The sequence below is a fragment of the Bacillus rossius genome, chromosome 15, assembly GCF_032445375.1.
Source record: "Bacillus rossius redtenbacheri isolate Brsri chromosome 15, Brsri_v3, whole genome shotgun sequence".
NCBI classification, from domain to species: Eukaryota; Metazoa; Arthropoda; class Insecta; order Phasmatodea; family Bacillidae; genus Bacillus; species Bacillus rossius.
The window spans coordinates 21,096,528-21,115,294 of NC_086342.1; the positions used below are offsets into that span (position 1 = coordinate 21,096,528).

Sequence of the window (18,767 nt, forward strand, 5' to 3'; positions counted from 1 at the left end):
TGGTTTATTAAATATGGAATAAATTTAATGTAAATAATTCTCAAGTGATATGTACTTGAATTTCAATTTCCAACTCATAAAGTCTTTTCCATAAGCTCATAATCAAAACATTTGGGGTCACATTATATTGAGTGTGTGATTATTTTCGGGTATATACAGTAGTAAAATAACCCAGTTTAAAGCCAATTCAAAACCATTGGCAAATATGAGTCATAATTTTTCAAATGTAGTGAGACAATTTTTTTAACACTTCTTCCACCTGTTTTAAACTGTTTTAGTTTCTTGTCATAGAAATTCAAAGAGATGACAAAAGTTAAGTGCCTTGCCTACCTGGGCACACATTACATGAGCAGAGCTTTTGAAAACTGCTCAAGATATCCGAGTAGTGTTCATTTACAAAAGTATTTAAGGATACGCTGAGGGTGGATGAGTAGTTCAGTTTCCATAATTTGTTTTAAGCTGTATTTTTAGAAGAGTAAAAATTGCTAAAACGTTTATTTCCAGAGTAATTTTTATGCACGAAGCATGTGCATTACACATTTAACTTCATTCTCTGCCATGTTATGTTACAGTTACCGCTCAAAACTCATAGTTTTTCCGTGAACAAGACTACGCACCAGTAGTCAGAGCCTTGCACTTGGAGGAAATGCCACGCTAGAAACACCAGCGAGCGTTGCATTTACCATCCCGCATCGCCAATAAAAATACACCCATGACTACACAGGCCCCTTAACATGAATGTCGTGATTTTGATAACATGATAGTTGATCAGCCCAGAGGTTGATATGGGGAGCTATGATGTGGTGCGTGACTTGAAGTGGACTAGGGGAGATGATATCGCAGTGGCCTACCATTGCCTTCTGCAGGGTACTTGTGAAGTTGGACAACCTCTGGCCATCCACCCAGTAGCTTTAAAGACAGAACCAGCAGTTCACACTTTACAACATGAGGAATGTCAAAAAAACCATTTTAATAATTTAGGTTAAACTAGAAATGAAGAGAGTTTGTTTTGAAATGAGATTTTGAGTGGGAGGAATAAAGAGGAAAAGGGATGGGGAATGATAAACTAGTCTAGTTTTATTTATAAAAACTGAAACGGATCTCTAAATAAGTGTCATATAAATGAAAAGAACTACCCAGTTAAATTAGATTGTAAATATAATCATTAAATCATAAAAGTGAAAATGTTATGGCAAGAAATTTTGGAACTAATCTGGAGTGCATGTTCATCCAAACAGGTTTTATTAGTAGTGTCAGTAATAATTCTAAATATTAAAAATTCTGACAGTTTGCAAATATTATATAGTACTAAAATTAAAATATCAAGTAGTATTAATTTAGAGGTCTTCAATAATAAAACAACTTATGTTACTGAAAATGTTGTATTATGACAAATTCAATGTGAAACAAATGTCCAATTTTACAGCTATGAACATTTTACCTATATTATTTACAGAAATTTCGTCAACAATATAAACATTTTCTTCATTTTTAGATAAATATCTTCACGGTTCCTTCATATCTAGATAAATTATCTTTTTACAAAACCCCATTACATAGTTATTAGTAAAATATTTACTGTTACAAAATTCTGTTAAAATACAGAAGTATTGACTGGGTACAAACAAATTTTTTTCAAAAATTATGTGTGCACAAAGTACACACATTATATGAGATGCCAAGCAATGCATGATTCAATGACCATAGAAACTCAATCAATCTTACAGGTAACAATATCAATAACAACTATTTCAGATGCACTAAAAATAAAAAGCTTGTAATCAAAATTTTGTGGCACTTACAAAACAAGACACATTTCTTACAGTACTGCTTTAAAAACACATAAACAGAGCTATATGTTAGTAAGAGTTAAATATGCAATTGAAATAGAGATCAAATAAGGTAATTTGTTGCAAAAAAAAATTGAGTTAAACAGGAATGCAACAAATAAATTCACTGATTAACAAATAATATTACATTGAAATCTAGGCCATCAGATGCGGTCAGCAGACAAACGCCTGCAGAACTAGACGGAGCTTATGTCGGTTACTTCAATTCTGGTTATGGGAGCGAGCGGCTCTATCTTGAGCGAGCCGCTCTCGTCGCCCTCTGCCCCGCAGGCAATCTTCAGTTCTTTCAGCTGCGACACAAGATCGTCGAGGACAAGCAGGGTGCCCGTGTCCCCGTTGGAGACCTTGGCGAAGTGGAGGACGGCAAAGCCACTCCGGCCACGCCAGGTGATGGCCACCGGCTTCACGCCGCAGTCGGAGAGGGCCGACTTCAGGTCCCGCACCCTCACCGTGGACGAGATGTTGGTCACCCGCAGGCTGAAGTCCACCAGCGACTTGGGCGGGCCGCGGAAGGGCCGGCTGCGGAACGCCCTCCTGCCTCCTCCCGGGCGCTTGCCCCCGTCCTCCGGCGCGCCGTCGTCCTCCGGCTTGCAGTCTCCGTTCCCCTCCTCCCGGGCCCTCGCCGTGTTGCGCCGGCGACGGAAAGTCCTGCTCGGCCTGCCGTTCTTCAGCTCCGTTCCCTCGGCCGGTTCAGCGGCCGGTTCACCGGCCGCCTCGTCCCCTTCCTCACGGCCGGACGCCTTCCTCGTCCGCATGCGCGGCTTCTTCACGCGGGGCTTCGAGTTCCTCGGCTTCCTGGGGTGCTCTTCCACGTCCGAGTCCTCTTTCAGGGTGCAGTCCACACCCTCTCTGCACATGAAGCAACCACCTTGATCAGCAACTACCACACACAAGTTCCTGTCTTACCTGCTGCAACTATACCATGAAAAAATATTAAGTTGAAAACTGCTTAACATTCGTCATATACAGAGATACAGTGGATATACTAGCATAAGTAGAACTCTTTAAAGAGTATTACATTCTCTGAAGATTATGTGAAAAATGCCACCAAAAAAAGATTAAAATTTCTTTGACTCAACTTTTGCATCTTGTCAACGAGGTCATTAGAGACAAACACAAAAAAGGAAAGAGTAATCAGCCATGGCTAGAGCCAAAATTTTATGGTGTTATAAAAAAGGTGTTAAAAAAATAAAGGATTTGTCTTCATCATCATTAAAAATTAAAATCACATGTGATAATGACATATCAAGCACAAACAATATTTTTGATCAAATGCATAAAAAATCTTCATAACACTCTTCAAATGTGTACATAAAACAATATTGATTTTCTAATACATAATAATAGTACTCTAAGTAATGTTCTTTAGAGTACTATTATTATATATCAGAAAACCAAAATCATTACATTACCTTGTGATGTTTCTCTGTAGTGCATCAGTTATAGATCACTATGATTGTCTTTGCAAAAAACTATATATAGAAACTAAATAGTTTTTTTACTTAGTAAATAATATTTTAAGATTTTAAATAAGAACTTAACTAAATAATTTATTTTAATAGAAAAAATGAGGCAGCTGAGGTGAAATTTGCTGCATTTTGTGTTTTGTCTTCCATTTTGGCATTTGACAATGTATTGACTTCCATTTCGGTGTTTGGCAGTATATTGACTTAAATTTGCTGTTATTTCGGTTTCATCACTATTCACCAAATAATCTTGCCTCTGGACATGGCAGATTGTTAGAAGCCATTTCAGAATTTGCCTACAGTGATTTCTTTCTGGAATACTCTTAGATCAAAAATGAGAATGGCCGGACCCGAATGGTACTCAAAATACTACTAAATGTGGGCCTAAATGTTTAAGCAGCATGCCATTTTGGTTGGTCAACCTTCACTAACAGGTTACAGCGGCTAGAGTCTCCAGTTTAAGGTAGGACAAAGGACGCCGGTGAAGTGCTAGTTTTCTCCAGGTATTTCCATTCTCCGACCCATTTCAATTCTGCTGACACCTCATGTCCACATGTCCATTTTTTTATGGTTGGCCAAGAATTACTAAATAGCATGCTTTTAGAGCCTACCTTTTTGGGGGAAAGGCATGAACAAAGTTCTGCCCCAAAACCAACTCTTTGTGCCTGAAACCATTCACATTACAATATCTTTGGAAACAATTTTAAATTTGGGTTTTAAGTTCCCTAAACAGTAAACACCCATTACCCAATATTTACATTTCCTGAAACTCGCACACGAAGCCTACATTTACGGAAAAATTTGTTCGAAAATCAAAATATTGCCCAGAAACATCCATAAGAAATAAAACAAAAATCTCTCAATTTGAATATAAAATTAATCTCTTTTACCTTCTCAGACACTTCAGTAAGATCTTTCAGTAAGCTGTTTATTATTTTCAACATAAAAATTTAAGCCAAAAAAACATGCAACGAATGACTCACACAACACATAGTAAGAAAATTAAAAAAAATTAGAGCAGGTCTTTCAGTAATTGTCAGTGATGTGTAACATCTAACATCAGTAACGAGCAAATTCATGTGTTCTCATGTTGCAAATACACTTATAACACAAAAATCTGACAGAAAATTTTACGTATAATTGTTTAAAATAATGCAGAGCATGATAAGTGTACACAAATTGTGTTTTCAACTTCATTTCTAAATGCGAATCACGCGTAGTTTCGCACCCGCCACTAGAATTTGCTGCCGGAGCATATACGTTGATTATTGAATCCTTTGATTAGCAGGCAGAAATTTTAAACTATGTAACAAAAATGCTCTGATAAAAGTAAAAAAGACTCAAAATAATACTAAACCCAGGCAATGGACCTGATTTTCTACAAGGAATTACTATATTAAATCTCAAGTTTCCCTATGTATTTGTGAACTTTGGTTTGCGCCATCTGCCACAGATTAGAGCACTGTGATTGTTACACATTTTGGTTCTTTCACTTCTGTCGCATCATAAATTTACTCCCACCAAATTATGTATACGAGAGCTGAGATGTTACACATCGACACAATTATGTATTTCACACTCACTTTAAAATGGAAATGCAAAGACAGTCTATGAACTGACGTAGACATGGCAGCCCAAAGCAAATATGTACATGACAAGGTTAACAGTCACCACAAGAACTGTTCAAAGGCCAAAATGTTGTTAAGACTTGCACACTTAAAGAGGCACTCATTAATTGAGGCAAAATATGGGACAGTTATACCCAAGTCTTGAGTTTTTGGTTATGACAACATTCCTTTTGAATACAGACATACAAATTTTCATTCAACTATAGCCATGGACGTTAGGTCCACTGAAACGGACATTTCACTGGCAAAAAAAGTAATTTTCGAATAGGAAAACGATGACGATGCCGACAAGCCCCCCCAAATGTCTGTTATCAGTCTGGTCAACCCCATAAGTATCTTTTTAAAACTGTTAGCTTGGTTACGATTGCAAGACTTACGCCAACTCCTGTTCCCTCAGAGCTTGCAGCACAGGCATCTCCGCCAGGCGCCGGCCCGACAGCAGGCTCCAGATCACACCCCTGGGCTTCGGCAGCCGAGGAGTCACCTCGATCACTTGCGTCGGCGTCACTATGAAGTCGACGGGGACGTCGTGTTCCTTGAACAGCTCCGGTGGCAGGTCCATAACCTGTAACCAGGGTGAAAACTGCAGTCAACATCAGTTCGCAGAAATTACTGATGCGTGGTGTCCACAAATACACTGTGAACCAGATTTCAGGACTGTTTCAGAAACTTCAGTCAATTCGTCAACTGAATTTATATCTTAATGATACACGGATTAAAACTTTTAAGGGGGCGGTTCAAAGACTAAAAATCGCTACACTTCCAAATCGTGTTAACTTTGGTAAAATGTGTATAAAAACCTTCGAAATCAACTACCTGACCACACTGCCCGGTCAGTACAAGTACCTGCGTAGCTGGGAACAATGGTCATTCAAGTCAGGCTCTTCAAAACTTCTGCTAATCTGCCAGCTTTGAGGTCGACAATTTCGCTAATTTTGTTTAAATATTGTGGTCTTAGATCCAATTAATTTTTAAGGAAGATTTTGAAGAAAATACTCCCTATTGCAGCATTTAAAATGTTGCAACTTCTAGGGGAAAAAATTTTTCCATGTTATATATATATATATATATATACACACACACACACACACATAATAACCACATGGTGTAACCTACATTCTAGTCTGCATCATTCTTTAGGGCTACGAAAAAAATAAATGTATATTAAGTTATATGTTATAAGTTATAATGTAAAAATTATATATTAATACTTATTATAATTAAAGCTTAAGATTATTAATTAATACATAAAATGACAAAGTGTGACTGAAAGGCATAAATAAAATTTGATTACAAACGTTTGTCATTTTTTACATATTGTCACAGTTTTTTGCCTAATTTTTTTCCCCTGCAAAAGTTATAATTTTTCCTGTCTTGAGTTTCTTTCAATATGGACTTGGTTTTTCTAAGACATTTTAGGTATGTTGGGATAGCCAGGAGAAGTAGCGGCATGCTGGGTGATAGACTACCACAGCAGCTTGTTTGCATTTCCTGTCTCCCGTCAACCCATGTTACCAGGCGTGCTTGGGGAATGGCTGTGTGTCAGGGAACAAAAATATCATTCTAATCAAGGAAAAAGTGTAATTGATTTTAAAATAAAGTTAAGGATAATTTATAATCAAGGTTTGAATGTATTAATATTATTATTTGTGTACAGGTTTATTACAGTTAGTTACTGATGTTTGCTTTTTAAGTACATAGCTTCAACATCACCAACCTGACAGCAACACAATCGTACCAATATAATGGTTTTCCCATTTTACTTCAGCCAATTTCCCTGAATTTTCCCTGTCTGTCCAATCTAACATTTTCCCCATGTTCACTGGTATCTCTGGCAAGCGTAACGGATATACAAAATGAAAATACAATTGTTATCACAAACACATTTCAACAAACATACATGACATGCAGAATTTACTATAAAATGTTTTCCTACACCGTACATGGTTTGCACTGCTACCATTTCTATCGACCCTATGGAACCAACAATGCCAGTTTGAAAAAGAAAATTAATTAATTAATATATTTGTTTGATAAAAACTTACAAATGTTTCAATATACAGAGATATTTGATTTGGCTTCAAATTATTACACAGTAGTTTGTATCCCTACTTTGAATAAGTAATGTCAGAAAAATAATTTAATCATTAATGCCATACAAATTTATGAATTAAATACATAGGCCTACCAGTTTTGAAAAATAAGAAACCACATAGTTGAAAAATTACTGATACTGTTTTATACCTAAGATTTTGTCCAGTTCCCTATGTTTTCCATGATTTTTAAGACACCTTTTCAAACCCATTAGTTTTTCCCATTTTCCATATTTTTCCTGTCTGGAGAACTCCTGAATATTAAATTTCTATCAAACAGGTTCCAAACCCTGAGCAGTATGCTCAAATAAATAATTTACTAACCTGACAGTCGTGTACTGTGGTTGCCACAATCGTATCTTGTGTCACAGCGCCCATTTTCATCATCAATGCAAACTCCAAATCGGCATACCCTTTTCCTTTGCCAATCCTGTAACCTGAAGCAAGCAACCCATGGATGAAATTATTTACTCGTAACTTTTTAATTAAAGATTTAAATTTTTTAATGAAAAACAAGTGAAAGTAAATTTACTTTTAAACTTGGAATTTAAATTGGAGATTCTTTTTTTTTCTACATACACGCGATTAAATGGAAAACTAACAACACTTACATGTGCAAGTAATATTTTATATCACAATTTATAATACAAGACAATTTAGTAAACAACCAGTTTATAAGAATATGTTAAAAAATTAATTGCTTGCAATGTACTGGAACTGAATGTAACATATTTATTTAGAAATTGCACTTCAGTCTTTTTTTTTTTTTTTTAACTTCACACCTACGGTTGCTTGCAGAGTCAGGTAAGTAAAAGCTAAGTAAAATCTAAGCAAAAACTTTGCACGTTAATCAAATGGAGGAATACTTTACTTTGCCTGAAGTCACAACTGTGCAAACCAGTCTTAACAACACTCGCTGGTCAATTCTAATGTAAAACCTAGATCCCTGACTGCCCTGTTCAAACAGGCACAGGGGAAGATCTAGGTAACTTGTTTTTGCTTTCGTTTGTGACATCAAAAAGCTGTCTAGTGGTGTCAGGCACATAAAGTGTCAGTACATCTGTTGTGGGAAAGCATCGTTGGTATTCAATAAAAACTAAGATGAGAAGTTGAAAAGGCTAAATATTTCCTAACATATTTGTCTCCACACTGTGCAATCTACATAGCCAGTAAGTGGTTGTCTATTTTTTTAATACCTGAATAATGCACTATAACTAGGGACACCTGTATTTCGCAATTTCATTTCATGTCAAGGTATTTCACAAAACACTGTAGCTATTTCTAAGAGTCATGGCAAATTGTGAGGGTGCAGCAGTACGGAGACCACATTCTCATTGGCCCCGTCAAGAGCGGGACGACACCTCTCACCGACCTCAGCCGATAACCACAGGGAAAAAGCTACAGTAATTTGTGAAATACCTTGACACGAAATTTATTCGCGAAATACAGGTGTCCCTAACTATAACTACTTAGCAAAAATTTACAAGCTGTAATTTTTAGCCCTTGCCCATAATGGTTTGATTTGTATGGCACATATCTTTATAATAAATTTATACTCACAAAATTACTTGTTAAAAAAAAACTTGATAAATCACACACTGGCGTTTTCTTACACAGCCAAGAAATCCACAAACCTTCTTTAGAAACTGCGACAGAGCCCAAGACAACCAGATCAATTTTGATGTTGGAGTCCAATCCAATAGGCTTTCCCCACTGATCTGCCCCACGCCGAGTCGATGCAACTCTCAAATTGAAGTTCACGTTCTCTGCCGGCGGCTCGACATGGGTTATGAATCCCTCGCGCAGTTGAGGGATTGGCACATACAGATTCTTCTTTGCCTGAATCCAAAAAAAAAAAGGTATTGTCAACACTTCTTTTAATGGGAATGTTTTTACCTGATACAGTGAATATGTTGACTAATGTTAAATACGATATATTAGAAGTTAAATCCTATTTCTCAAACTGTATATTGTGAGGGCCAAGCCCAAAGTGGTGCTTGAATTATCCGCTCTCGGGACTATAGTGGCACTGTTGGTGGCACAACGTTGGATGTTCATTAAGAAACATGGCATTGCGACGCCAACTTGGTTTCATGTAGGCTTCCGCAAATTCTGAACAAAATTTCAGTCTACTTTCAGCATTCCGAGCCTAGACACACACTTTATGCCAAAGCGAGGCAGAAAGGTATCAAATCTTTGGCTCACCTGTAGATAAGCTTAAGGTTTTCAGGCAATACTCACCTTCGATTTGTAGGACTACAGAGCTAGTCCAACCTTTGTTTTCCCTGAAGGATGTAGCAGGTAAGCATGTTGTAACGTTGCAAGACCCCTGCCCTCCTAGCTAAATATTTTTCTTTTAAACTGTTTTCATGCATGTAAACATTTCTTAAAAAGGCTCTCTAAGAATATTTTACCGTTTTTATGTATTTTAAGGTTGATATTTGCACTTGCTGTATGTTTTAAGAATGTACTTAGTATTTTAACAATCATTTTATATCATTACTATTTTTATGTAATTGTTCACAAATAAGTCGTTGTACTGGATTTTTGCCTGTTTTGGCCTACTTTTTCAGGTTTTTTTCTAAATAAATTTAATTTTGTCAAGTAATTTGTATTAGGATTGCTGTTTTTAACTTTCATTAACGTGTTACATAATTGTATGATAATCACTTATTTAGGGTTTTCAAGAAAGCTTTCTAAACTTTGTTTACTAATTATATTGGTCTAACACAGGGGTCGGCAACCTGCGGCTCGCGAGCCACATGCGGCTCTTTAGATGTGAAGCTGCGGCTCTTTAGTTCCGTTCCAGAAATACTGCATCACCAGGTCATTTATACAGAAAATACTTTTTTATTACAAACCAGTAGTAAGCCTGGTTTTTTCCCCACGCTTGTTATATTTTACTAAACAATATGTCATCAAGCAGTTAAATTATAAATTTGTCATCCGCCCGAGGTTTTCGTTGTTACTAGTACTTACGGGCTGTGCTGTTAGTAAGTGTTTAATTGTTTTAATTTCTTACTAATATAATAAGTAATTATCTAATAAGACCATATATATTATCTAATTTGTTGTGAAAAAACACTTTTTATATATGAATAATTTTTTCTTATGAATAAATAGATTAGTTTTTTTATCAAAAAACTTTATTATGCAAGTACTATTTATTGTTGGCAAGAAAATTTTTTGTGGCTCTTTAAAAACTTTGAAATTTTGTAAATTGTAATTTTTGGCTCTTCCGACTCAAAAGGTTGCCGACCCCTGGTCTAACACTGTGTATGAATGTTTTCTACAATGTTTATTTTGATTTTAATATGGTACTATAGTGATAGGTTACGTTTTTATTCAGAACAGGCTGTTACATAATATTCTAGAACAATAGACTTGATTTGGGATGTATTAGAAAGAGACAGGTATATGAGACCTATAAGTGGGATGTAAGATAAGAAACGGTGATTCCCCACCAAGAGAGAGACAGAAACGATATCTCTTCTGAGAGTGGGAAACCAAGGTCAGATTTTTTTGATAAAATTAAGAAGGGACGGAGAATGGGAAGTCCCTGTCTATATGTATGGCAAATGGTTTTCAGTGCTTATGTTGTATACTGTTATTGGCTTGTGATTTGAATTGTGTGTGAGAGAGTGTGTGATTGGTCGGTGAGGTCATGTGACTTCTCCTTCCTGCGTGATGAAGAAGATGGTATGACTTCACCAGTCGTCTGTCGATCGCTGCACCAGGAAGGCGCGTTCGGTGGCTTCTCACCCAATACGTAGAAATTTTGAGGAGGCTAAATTTAATGTCGGTAGCTAGAGCCATGCCGAAGGAAGTAAATTAATCAATTGTTGTTTTGGAACTTTTTGGACACTTTTAACTAGAAATTGCAGATGCCGACGTCGGCGTCTGGCTCATGACAAAATTTGTTTTCGCTGGGTGCGGCCACATTTGAGGCCGCACTGATTTTGTGTACTTACAGTAAAAATGTTACTGAAGGACTTAACCTACGTTGATTGTCGTTAACTCTCATCGCCCGAGCTGCGAGCAATTCTCGACAGGCGGATGTACAAGTTGAATGAGTGAAAAAAATTTTGAAAGTGATTGGATTTGTCTGTGCAACATTATATTTTGAAAAATAAAACAAAAACTACAATTGGCGTGGCTAAAGGTCTCCCAAGAAACATTCTAAGTGAACTTGTATACTACGTACTTTATTTTTCTACAAGGCTGTTGTTCAGTGCACAACAGATAAAATATACGCACAATAGTTTAGTTTAGATACCGTCCCGGTTTCTTGGGCAAAGTAATTTCTTAACAAGATTTTCTAACAAAAATATTTTCAAAATACTCTCATACCCTGGTATCTTGACAGAAGTTAAGCCATTTGCAAGGAAAAGTAGAGCATCGTGGCAACCTGGCGCCTAGTACTTGGAGAGCTCCGCCTTAAGAGGCCACTCCAGTGTTTCAGGGGAACTACGCAACCCGCGTTAACCTTATAAGATTCAATGCTATTTTCATTTTGCTTATAACTAATTAACTAATATATATTTCGAAATGATGCTTGCTTGATATGTAAGACAACGATGCTCTTATCAAAGCCCCTTTCTTCAAAAACGTGCATAAATTATGGTTCAAACCTAGACAATACACTTACGCATATTAGTAAAGATTAGTATAAAACCATAATGTATGCACGTTTTTGAAGAAAGGGGCTTTGATAAGAGCATCTTTGTCTTACATATCAAGCAAGCATCATTTCGAAATATATATTAGTTAATTAGTTATAAGCAAAATGAAAATAGCATTGAATCTTATGAGGTTAACGCGGGTTGCGTAGTGCCCCTGAAACACTGGAGTGGCCTCTTAAGCCAAAATTTAGTCAATCTTTTGTTTAAATTACTTCACTCATTTCAAGCCACAGATTAACAAATAGTACAGAATAACAAAACCAATTTTTTTTAACGTTAGTAAATAAACCTTTACTTCAAATACAATGTATCAAAAAAACATACCTGCAATGCCAAGAAACGAACTTCTTCCTGCGGTTTATCGGGATTCACTTTAACACTAGCCGCAGATTGAAAAAAATCAAGTTTTTCCATATTTCTTGCTGCATCCGCAGATCCCTTGAAATTTGGAATCCTTCCATGGACCGGTCTGGGGAAAAATGCTAAATTTTCTTTTTCCAAATGATTCCACACCTTTCTACGTATTGACTGTTTTGTAACTTCTTCGGCTGAAATCATTTCATTAAAACAATATCAATAGAACAAAATACAGGTAACAAACGAATTTAAACTTTTTTCAACAATATTTCATTAAGATTACGTTAAAAAGAATTTAAAATCATTTATTTTACGTACGTAATCCTTCTTCATTCGTACTCATGGCGATTTATTTAGTTTAACATGTATTTTAAACAACAGTAAAATGAATCTTATATTTCAACCTAATACTCAAATATTCACGTATTCAATAATGGTTTGATTTACTTGCTTTTATCTACCACGCTCAACGCTAAACTTATAAACATTACCAAAGATTCGAAGACCTTTTCACGTGCACAGAATTTTACATACACAGAGAGAATTCATAGTCCTGTAGCACAGATTTACCAAACATTGCTGTTTTATGCATCTATGCCTTTGGCTACCATCATCATTTAATGCAAGATATAGTATAAGTCACTTTTAAACACTAACATCGCCATACTGTTCCACTTGAAATATTATGGAACTGCAGCATGATAAAGTCAGATTATAGTTATTAAGTATAAAATAAGAAATTCTGTTCTTAAAAACAATCTTTATCATAAAATATTTATTTGAAATTGTTTCCACTATGTTAACATTACACTTCATACAAATTTTTAGGTGTCTAATCTACATGGCGCAACATTAGCTGAAGAAAAAAACTCACCACGTAATCATGAAATTATGATTACCTCCAGTTCAGCAATCATTACGGAGGTTTAGTTTTTTTTTAAATTCTATGAATGGCATTCACCAACTACTAGAACTATAAGCATTAATGGCTTGAACTTCATTTGATATTTAAATTTGCTTATACATCGACCATCAATGTTTAGCATTACTCTATCGAAGCTCTCCTTGCGATATTCATATTCAACTAGCTGATCTTAGAAAAAATTGCACTTGATTCAATTCATTGTATCCATATAAGTATCAAAAATAAATTACGTGAGACATCTCTAAACAACACACACACACATACACACACACACACACACACACACACACACACACACACACACATATATATATATATATATATATATATATATATATATATATATATATATATATAAGCAATACCACTTAATGACTCACTAATCATGAACTCTTCATTCTTCAGAACTATAAGAAACAGACTTGATATTCTTTTATTCCTTTCGCTACATATACATTTGCTAAGAAATCATTTTTGAGGAAATCAACTCCCAAGACGGGTTGCAGGAGCATTAAAGAATTTTTCCTCCGTCCTACATCATTTGGTATTTGTACTTGTAATTAACTATGTTCCCTAATCCTGCCAACAATTTATGACGACAGCTGGTGCTCCTTTTGGTTGCACAGGCTGGTATGCCTCATAGATGCCTCAGCAATGTGTGTGCAATGAACGTGCCCCAGCACGATGGAGTGCAACAAGGTTTGGATGTGAACAGCCCACGCTCTCGATATAACGATAGCCACCTGCATGGCTACAAGCGATTGTCAAATGTATGTGCCGTCGTCCGGGTTCTCGTGTTCGAAGTCCGGTGTGGTTCCTAGAGGGAAGGCTGGTTTTTCATGAAAGTGTATCCGGGAGGGCGCCAGGCTAGCTATGTGTCTAACCAAGAGTTGGATCGTCGGGTGCGAGTGCCCCTGCATGGTCCGCTAGGACCGTCGGCGGTGGTCGTGGTTGGAGGGGTCCCTCCTGGCTATTGAGATGTCACAGGCCCTACACAGCATAGCACGCTGGTTCCTGGCTGGGTTAGGGAATTTCACACAATAATATACATGAGTTCGGTTTTGACACTGTCGTAAACACGTCGCGCATGGAGTATGCAGAGTGGACGTTTATTTGAATTGAATAGTTTACAGTTACACGAAGCACATTAAATTTCCCTACAAAGTTTACACTAAATTGACACTGGGCACTCTAACGCACCGTCACTAGTCTTAACTCCTCACACCAGTCGAGGTTGATGGGGAGGTGGGGGGGTTGATTGGAGGCGGCCAGTCCCGATAATTGTAAAGCGGTGATACCGGGGTCCATCTGTGTGGGCCGCGGCTCGCTATTAAATTTATTATGTCTTTTACATCGCTGTTGCCGGCACCTGTGCGCTCGGCGTTTATCCAAAAATCTTTGGTGGCAGGAGTCGGCCCGTGCCATATGTGGAACTGCCCCGCATAATACTTGGTGCGGGGAGTTAAAATTAAAGTGGCTGCGTTAGCCCCTACACCGTAAAAAGGACCGGCTGCGCACGGGGAGTTTAAGTACAAAAAAGGGTTTGGAGAATGGCTATAATTACCAGTAGTAAACTTCGATGTAGACAAAAGATGAGGACTCCCCGTGGGACGCACGTCCGCCCCGGTCCGCGAGTCTCTCGGTACTGGCGTGTGGCCCTGGTGCGAGGGGAGGGCTCAGCGTCCTCTCGCGCCAAAGTTTCTAAAGTTCCGTTATTCTGAAATTATTAAAGTAGTAAGAGATTAAAAGTGGCTGTAAATTCATAGAATAATTAATAAAGACTAACCTAGTTTACAGACCCTTTCTAAAAATTAGATTTAACATGTTTACATAAATTACGTTTAAAAAATACGAGTCACACCGGACACTGTTCGTCACTTGTTGACTGCTCCGGTGGCAAGTGATAAACAAAAAACGGGGAGGTCATATTTAAGTTACTTGATTCACTGATTAATTTAGGCAGAAGGCCACAAGGGGAATACTCACAAATGTATTAATAAAACTTGACGCCACTCCCGCTGCCTGTTTAAGTTTTTAATTAAATATTAGCGTTGGAAAGGATCTCAGGGGTTTTAAAGGGGGTTCGGTCTCGTGGCTGCAGGCAGGAGCACGTCTTAGTCCGGAAATTACCTGAGCTGTTCAGGCCACCCAGGAAGCCTTGTAAATGAATGGTAAACGAGTTACAAGACACTGCACTGACGTCGTACCGACCATAGCCTTTAAGCCCGTGCTCCGCACCGCCAGTACCGTATCCCGTTTTCGGAGCGCGCCCCTTGCCCAGCCGGATTGAGTCAGGCGAGCGCCTCGGGCGTGACCCCAATAGACAACAAACCTTATTAACAGTCACCGCGGCCACTGGCCTTAATTAAAATGCCCGTGACTATGATCGTGTCAGATTAGAAGAAATCCAACTAAAACAGCTCACAGTGAGACAATATGTTGATAAATTTACAGTCGCCAACTTGATGCCACAATTCAAATAATTAAATACTACTATAAAACAGTTGTTAAGCCTTAAGCACACAATTACCAGGTGCTACCTTTTAATTGAGCACCTGGAACGTGTTTTTAGCTCATAATAGAGCAAATTAAGTTAATATAAGTTTTTTGACGCCGACTCACAAAGAAGAGAAAGTTTCACTTCCTTGCGAGGCGGCCATGTCCGGCAGTCTCGAACCACTCCGCGCCGGGAACAGACGTGTGTTCGTGGGCAGCATCCAAGTTTTCTTTCTGTGGTTATTTTGTTCTGTACTAAATATTTAAATTCAAACTTCTTATTAATTCATAGCTGCCCACGTCGACTCGGCGCGTATTTTACGGAACCGGGCCTATCCCGACCGTCTTCATCGTGATACCGCGCTGCAGATCGTATCACTCACGTAAGTGTTTCGCCGAATTTAGAATCCCGCTCATAGAGCCCCCCCTGCACCTGTTAATGTTCGGCGCTGGCCGTCTCCAGCGAGCATCGACCCGCGTCCCGCGAGACTTCCGCGGTAACCATTAGTGTCGCGTAGTGTTATGTTTTTTTCTGTGTTAATTGTGTAACGGCTAGACGTCGCCAAGTGTTGGTGAGAGTGTTTTGTAGCGGGACTAGATTAAAGGTAATCCTCACTAACTCGTGTACACTAATTTTCCGGAGTCTCCCGTCCTCCACACGGACGAGCGGCCTTCACAGTCAAGGGAGAGCCATTCAGGGTAGATTCAAGCCATGTACCTGGCGGGGCACGCGGGGGCAGAGTACCCACGACCCATCACCAACGGCCTAGCAGCCCGCTAGCCTGGCGCCCCTCCGGACAGCAAGAGCACCGCGACGCCCGTAGCGCCCGTCAGGTACCCCCCGGGCCTTTCACATAGGTCGGGTGACGGCACACTTTATTCAGTATTGATACACTTATTCGTCCCGATACTGGCCGCGTCCGTTGTCGGACCGCAGTGACATGCGTATCCCTAAACGTAAACGGCGCGCGCGACCAGGATAGGTTGCAAAGTAATATCGACAAGCTGAACGGTGGATACTCGTCCCTATGAAAGATTTGGCAGATAGTCACGGAACTGGTGTTGCCACAACTTAGGCTAACTTGTAAACACGTAGAGAAATTCCTATGTTCAGGATTGTTTGCAGTCTAACCTGCGACGAAATATTAATGTCTCTAAAATTACGTGGATACGCCAGCTGGAGACGTACACGTTAAAGTCTCTTGGAATTGAAAGTTATTCAGTTAAAACACACGTTACAAATTACACGTTTAGAATGATGATAATTAAAAGGCGAGAGTTAGTCGGTGGTATTCAACACTCGTTACAAAGAGCCTACGGTAATAACAATTAACTGGCTATGAAGCCGAAAACTGCGTAACACTATACGCTGTCCTTAAACTGGATATGGAATTACGTAGAATATGAGAAAATTCCCTGTCGGGATAAAAACTAATAAGTTACGAGTCGCACGAAATATCGTGCGACTGAGGTGGGGTCGGCGCCGAGCAAGTTAAAAGATTTTAAAAGACTTACACTATTGCTGATATGGAGATGAAGCGCGAAAGTTGATGGCCCGATGTTCGCGGAGCGCCCGACCCCTTCGAGCTCCCGATGGTAACTGAGAGCGAGACCGCCCTGAGGCCTCGCGCCTAAACACGTGGAACGCGGGAAAACCGACCCGGCCAGTTTTGGACTTAAAGACAAGTTACACAATATATGCTTATAAGACAATTAGACATAATTTCCCTTACATGAATCTTCTTTTAAATTGTTATTAATTTAGTTGTTTTAATTAGACAGAATAATTATATAATTAATTAGGCGCATTGCCACACCCGGCCAGGCGCTGACGTCGCTTTGGTGTTCGTTGCGGCGCACTTTCTCACACTCCGCGGTTATCACGCTCGGGCATTTTCGACGCACTTAGGAGCAAGTGTTGTTGCGGCATAACGGCCTTTGCGGACCAGAGGGAGCACTGGCGGTTGGCGTCAAACTTCACACGTGAGTGACCCGGGCACTCCTACGTCACACTTTCCTTGCACTGGGTTTTTAATTAAACGTGATGTTGCTATTAACTTATGTTTAATTTATAATACACTGGGACCGTGGTGGCTGTTTCATTAGGGCAGGGTCTTTAATTATACCTTTTATTCCGGCGCTCGCCTGACTCGGGTGGGCCATGGCTAGGAGTGCGTTCCGTTAGAGGGATCGGATACTGGCGGTTGCAGGTCGGGCTTTAGGGTGGCCTTCGGTCGGACGACGTTATGTGTTCATCTGCCGATTGTAATTTGCATGTATCCTTCTGGTGATTAATAATTAAATTACAATGAACTCAATTAAAATACTTTTTTGTAGCAAACTCTATTTTATAAAGAAAGGAATATTTTTCACCGTGCGATTAGGTTTTGAAAGCTAGCTTGGGTCGTCCTCCACTCTTTTCGCATTTTGCGCACGAAATGCGACCCCTGACAGAGTGGCAACTTCTTGGCCTGCGACAATTACCTCTGACCTAGCGACGAGGCCGGACTTGTAATATCGAGGCCTCCTGCTGAGCCATGAAAGTGGTCTCTCAGCCAGCACTGGGGCTGTATGTGCTCGTATTCGCAGTACCATTTCCCCTTCAATTATCAGCCATCAACCATCACTGCTATAAGCATATCAACCGAAGCACCAGCTCCTTCACTATCAATATTATGTTAACAGCATAGGCGTACCCAGGATTTTTTTTAAGGGGTGTTCTTCCAGATTTTTAAGAAAAACTGCATAAACACCAAAAATTAATTATATCTTGAGTAAATAAATGGAATAGTCTCAAATTTCATATTTTAACCTGGGCTATTGTTGATATATAATTTGTACGTAATTTTTCTTTCAATTAACTTAAGTAAGATCACATTCAATATTAAAATACCTACAAAAAACCCCAAAAGGATATATATAAAAAATATAAAAATAATTAGTTAACTTAACGAATTTACAAACACACTTTACAAACTTATTCCTAATAAGTTGACGGCATGACAATAGAATAATTTCTGTATAATTTGATTGTAAGTGTGTTAGAAACTAAGGCCGGAATTACAATAGCCCGTCCATCCGTCATCCGTCTGTCAATTACGTGACCTGCACCCAATAAGATGGACTGAAAAATGTAATCCACTCGTCCGTCTAAAGCTTGGTAACTTTATACTTTTGACAGGTGAACAGATGAGACTATAACCTCCTAATGTCTTCTAGGTGTTTGCATATAAAATATTATATTAAAATGTATTAAAGTTTGTTTAATTG

At 38.6% G+C, this 18,767-nt stretch overlaps 1 protein-coding gene across 1 annotated transcript; it reads right to left on the reverse strand.

Annotated features, from left to right (window-relative positions):
- Positions 1-1,369: 1,369 nt before the first annotated feature.
- Positions 1,370-12,634, reverse strand: LOC134539302 (methenyltetrahydrofolate synthase domain-containing protein). The gene is made up of 6 exons (XM_063381221.1): positions 12,395-12,634; positions 12,044-12,267; positions 8,672-8,876; positions 7,362-7,474; positions 5,322-5,509; positions 1,370-2,699 (listed from the first exon to the last, which is right to left on the reverse strand). The coding sequence occupies exons 1-6, from the start codon at positions 12,417-12,419 to the stop codon at positions 2,027-2,029; spliced, it is 1,428 nt and encodes a 475-aa protein (XP_063237291.1). The 5' UTR covers positions 12,420-12,634; the 3' UTR covers positions 1,370-2,026.
- Positions 12,635-18,767: the final 6,133 nt, after the last annotated feature.

What these genes read in the sequence shown, in the direction of transcription:
- LOC134539302 (XM_063381221.1), bottom strand. Translation starts at nt 12,419, where the DNA reads ATGAGTACGAATGAAGAAGGATTAC. An exon ending in TACGAATGAAGAAGGATTAC is followed by an intron (nt 12,268 to 12,394) that starts GTACGTAAAATA and finishes AAATGATTTCAG; the next exon opens with CCGAAGAAGTTACAAAACAG. An exon ending in CTGAGGGAACAGGAGTTGGC is followed by an intron (nt 2,700 to 5,321) that starts GTAAGTCTTGCA and finishes CTTCATGTGCAG; the next exon opens with AGAGGGTGTGGACTGCACCC.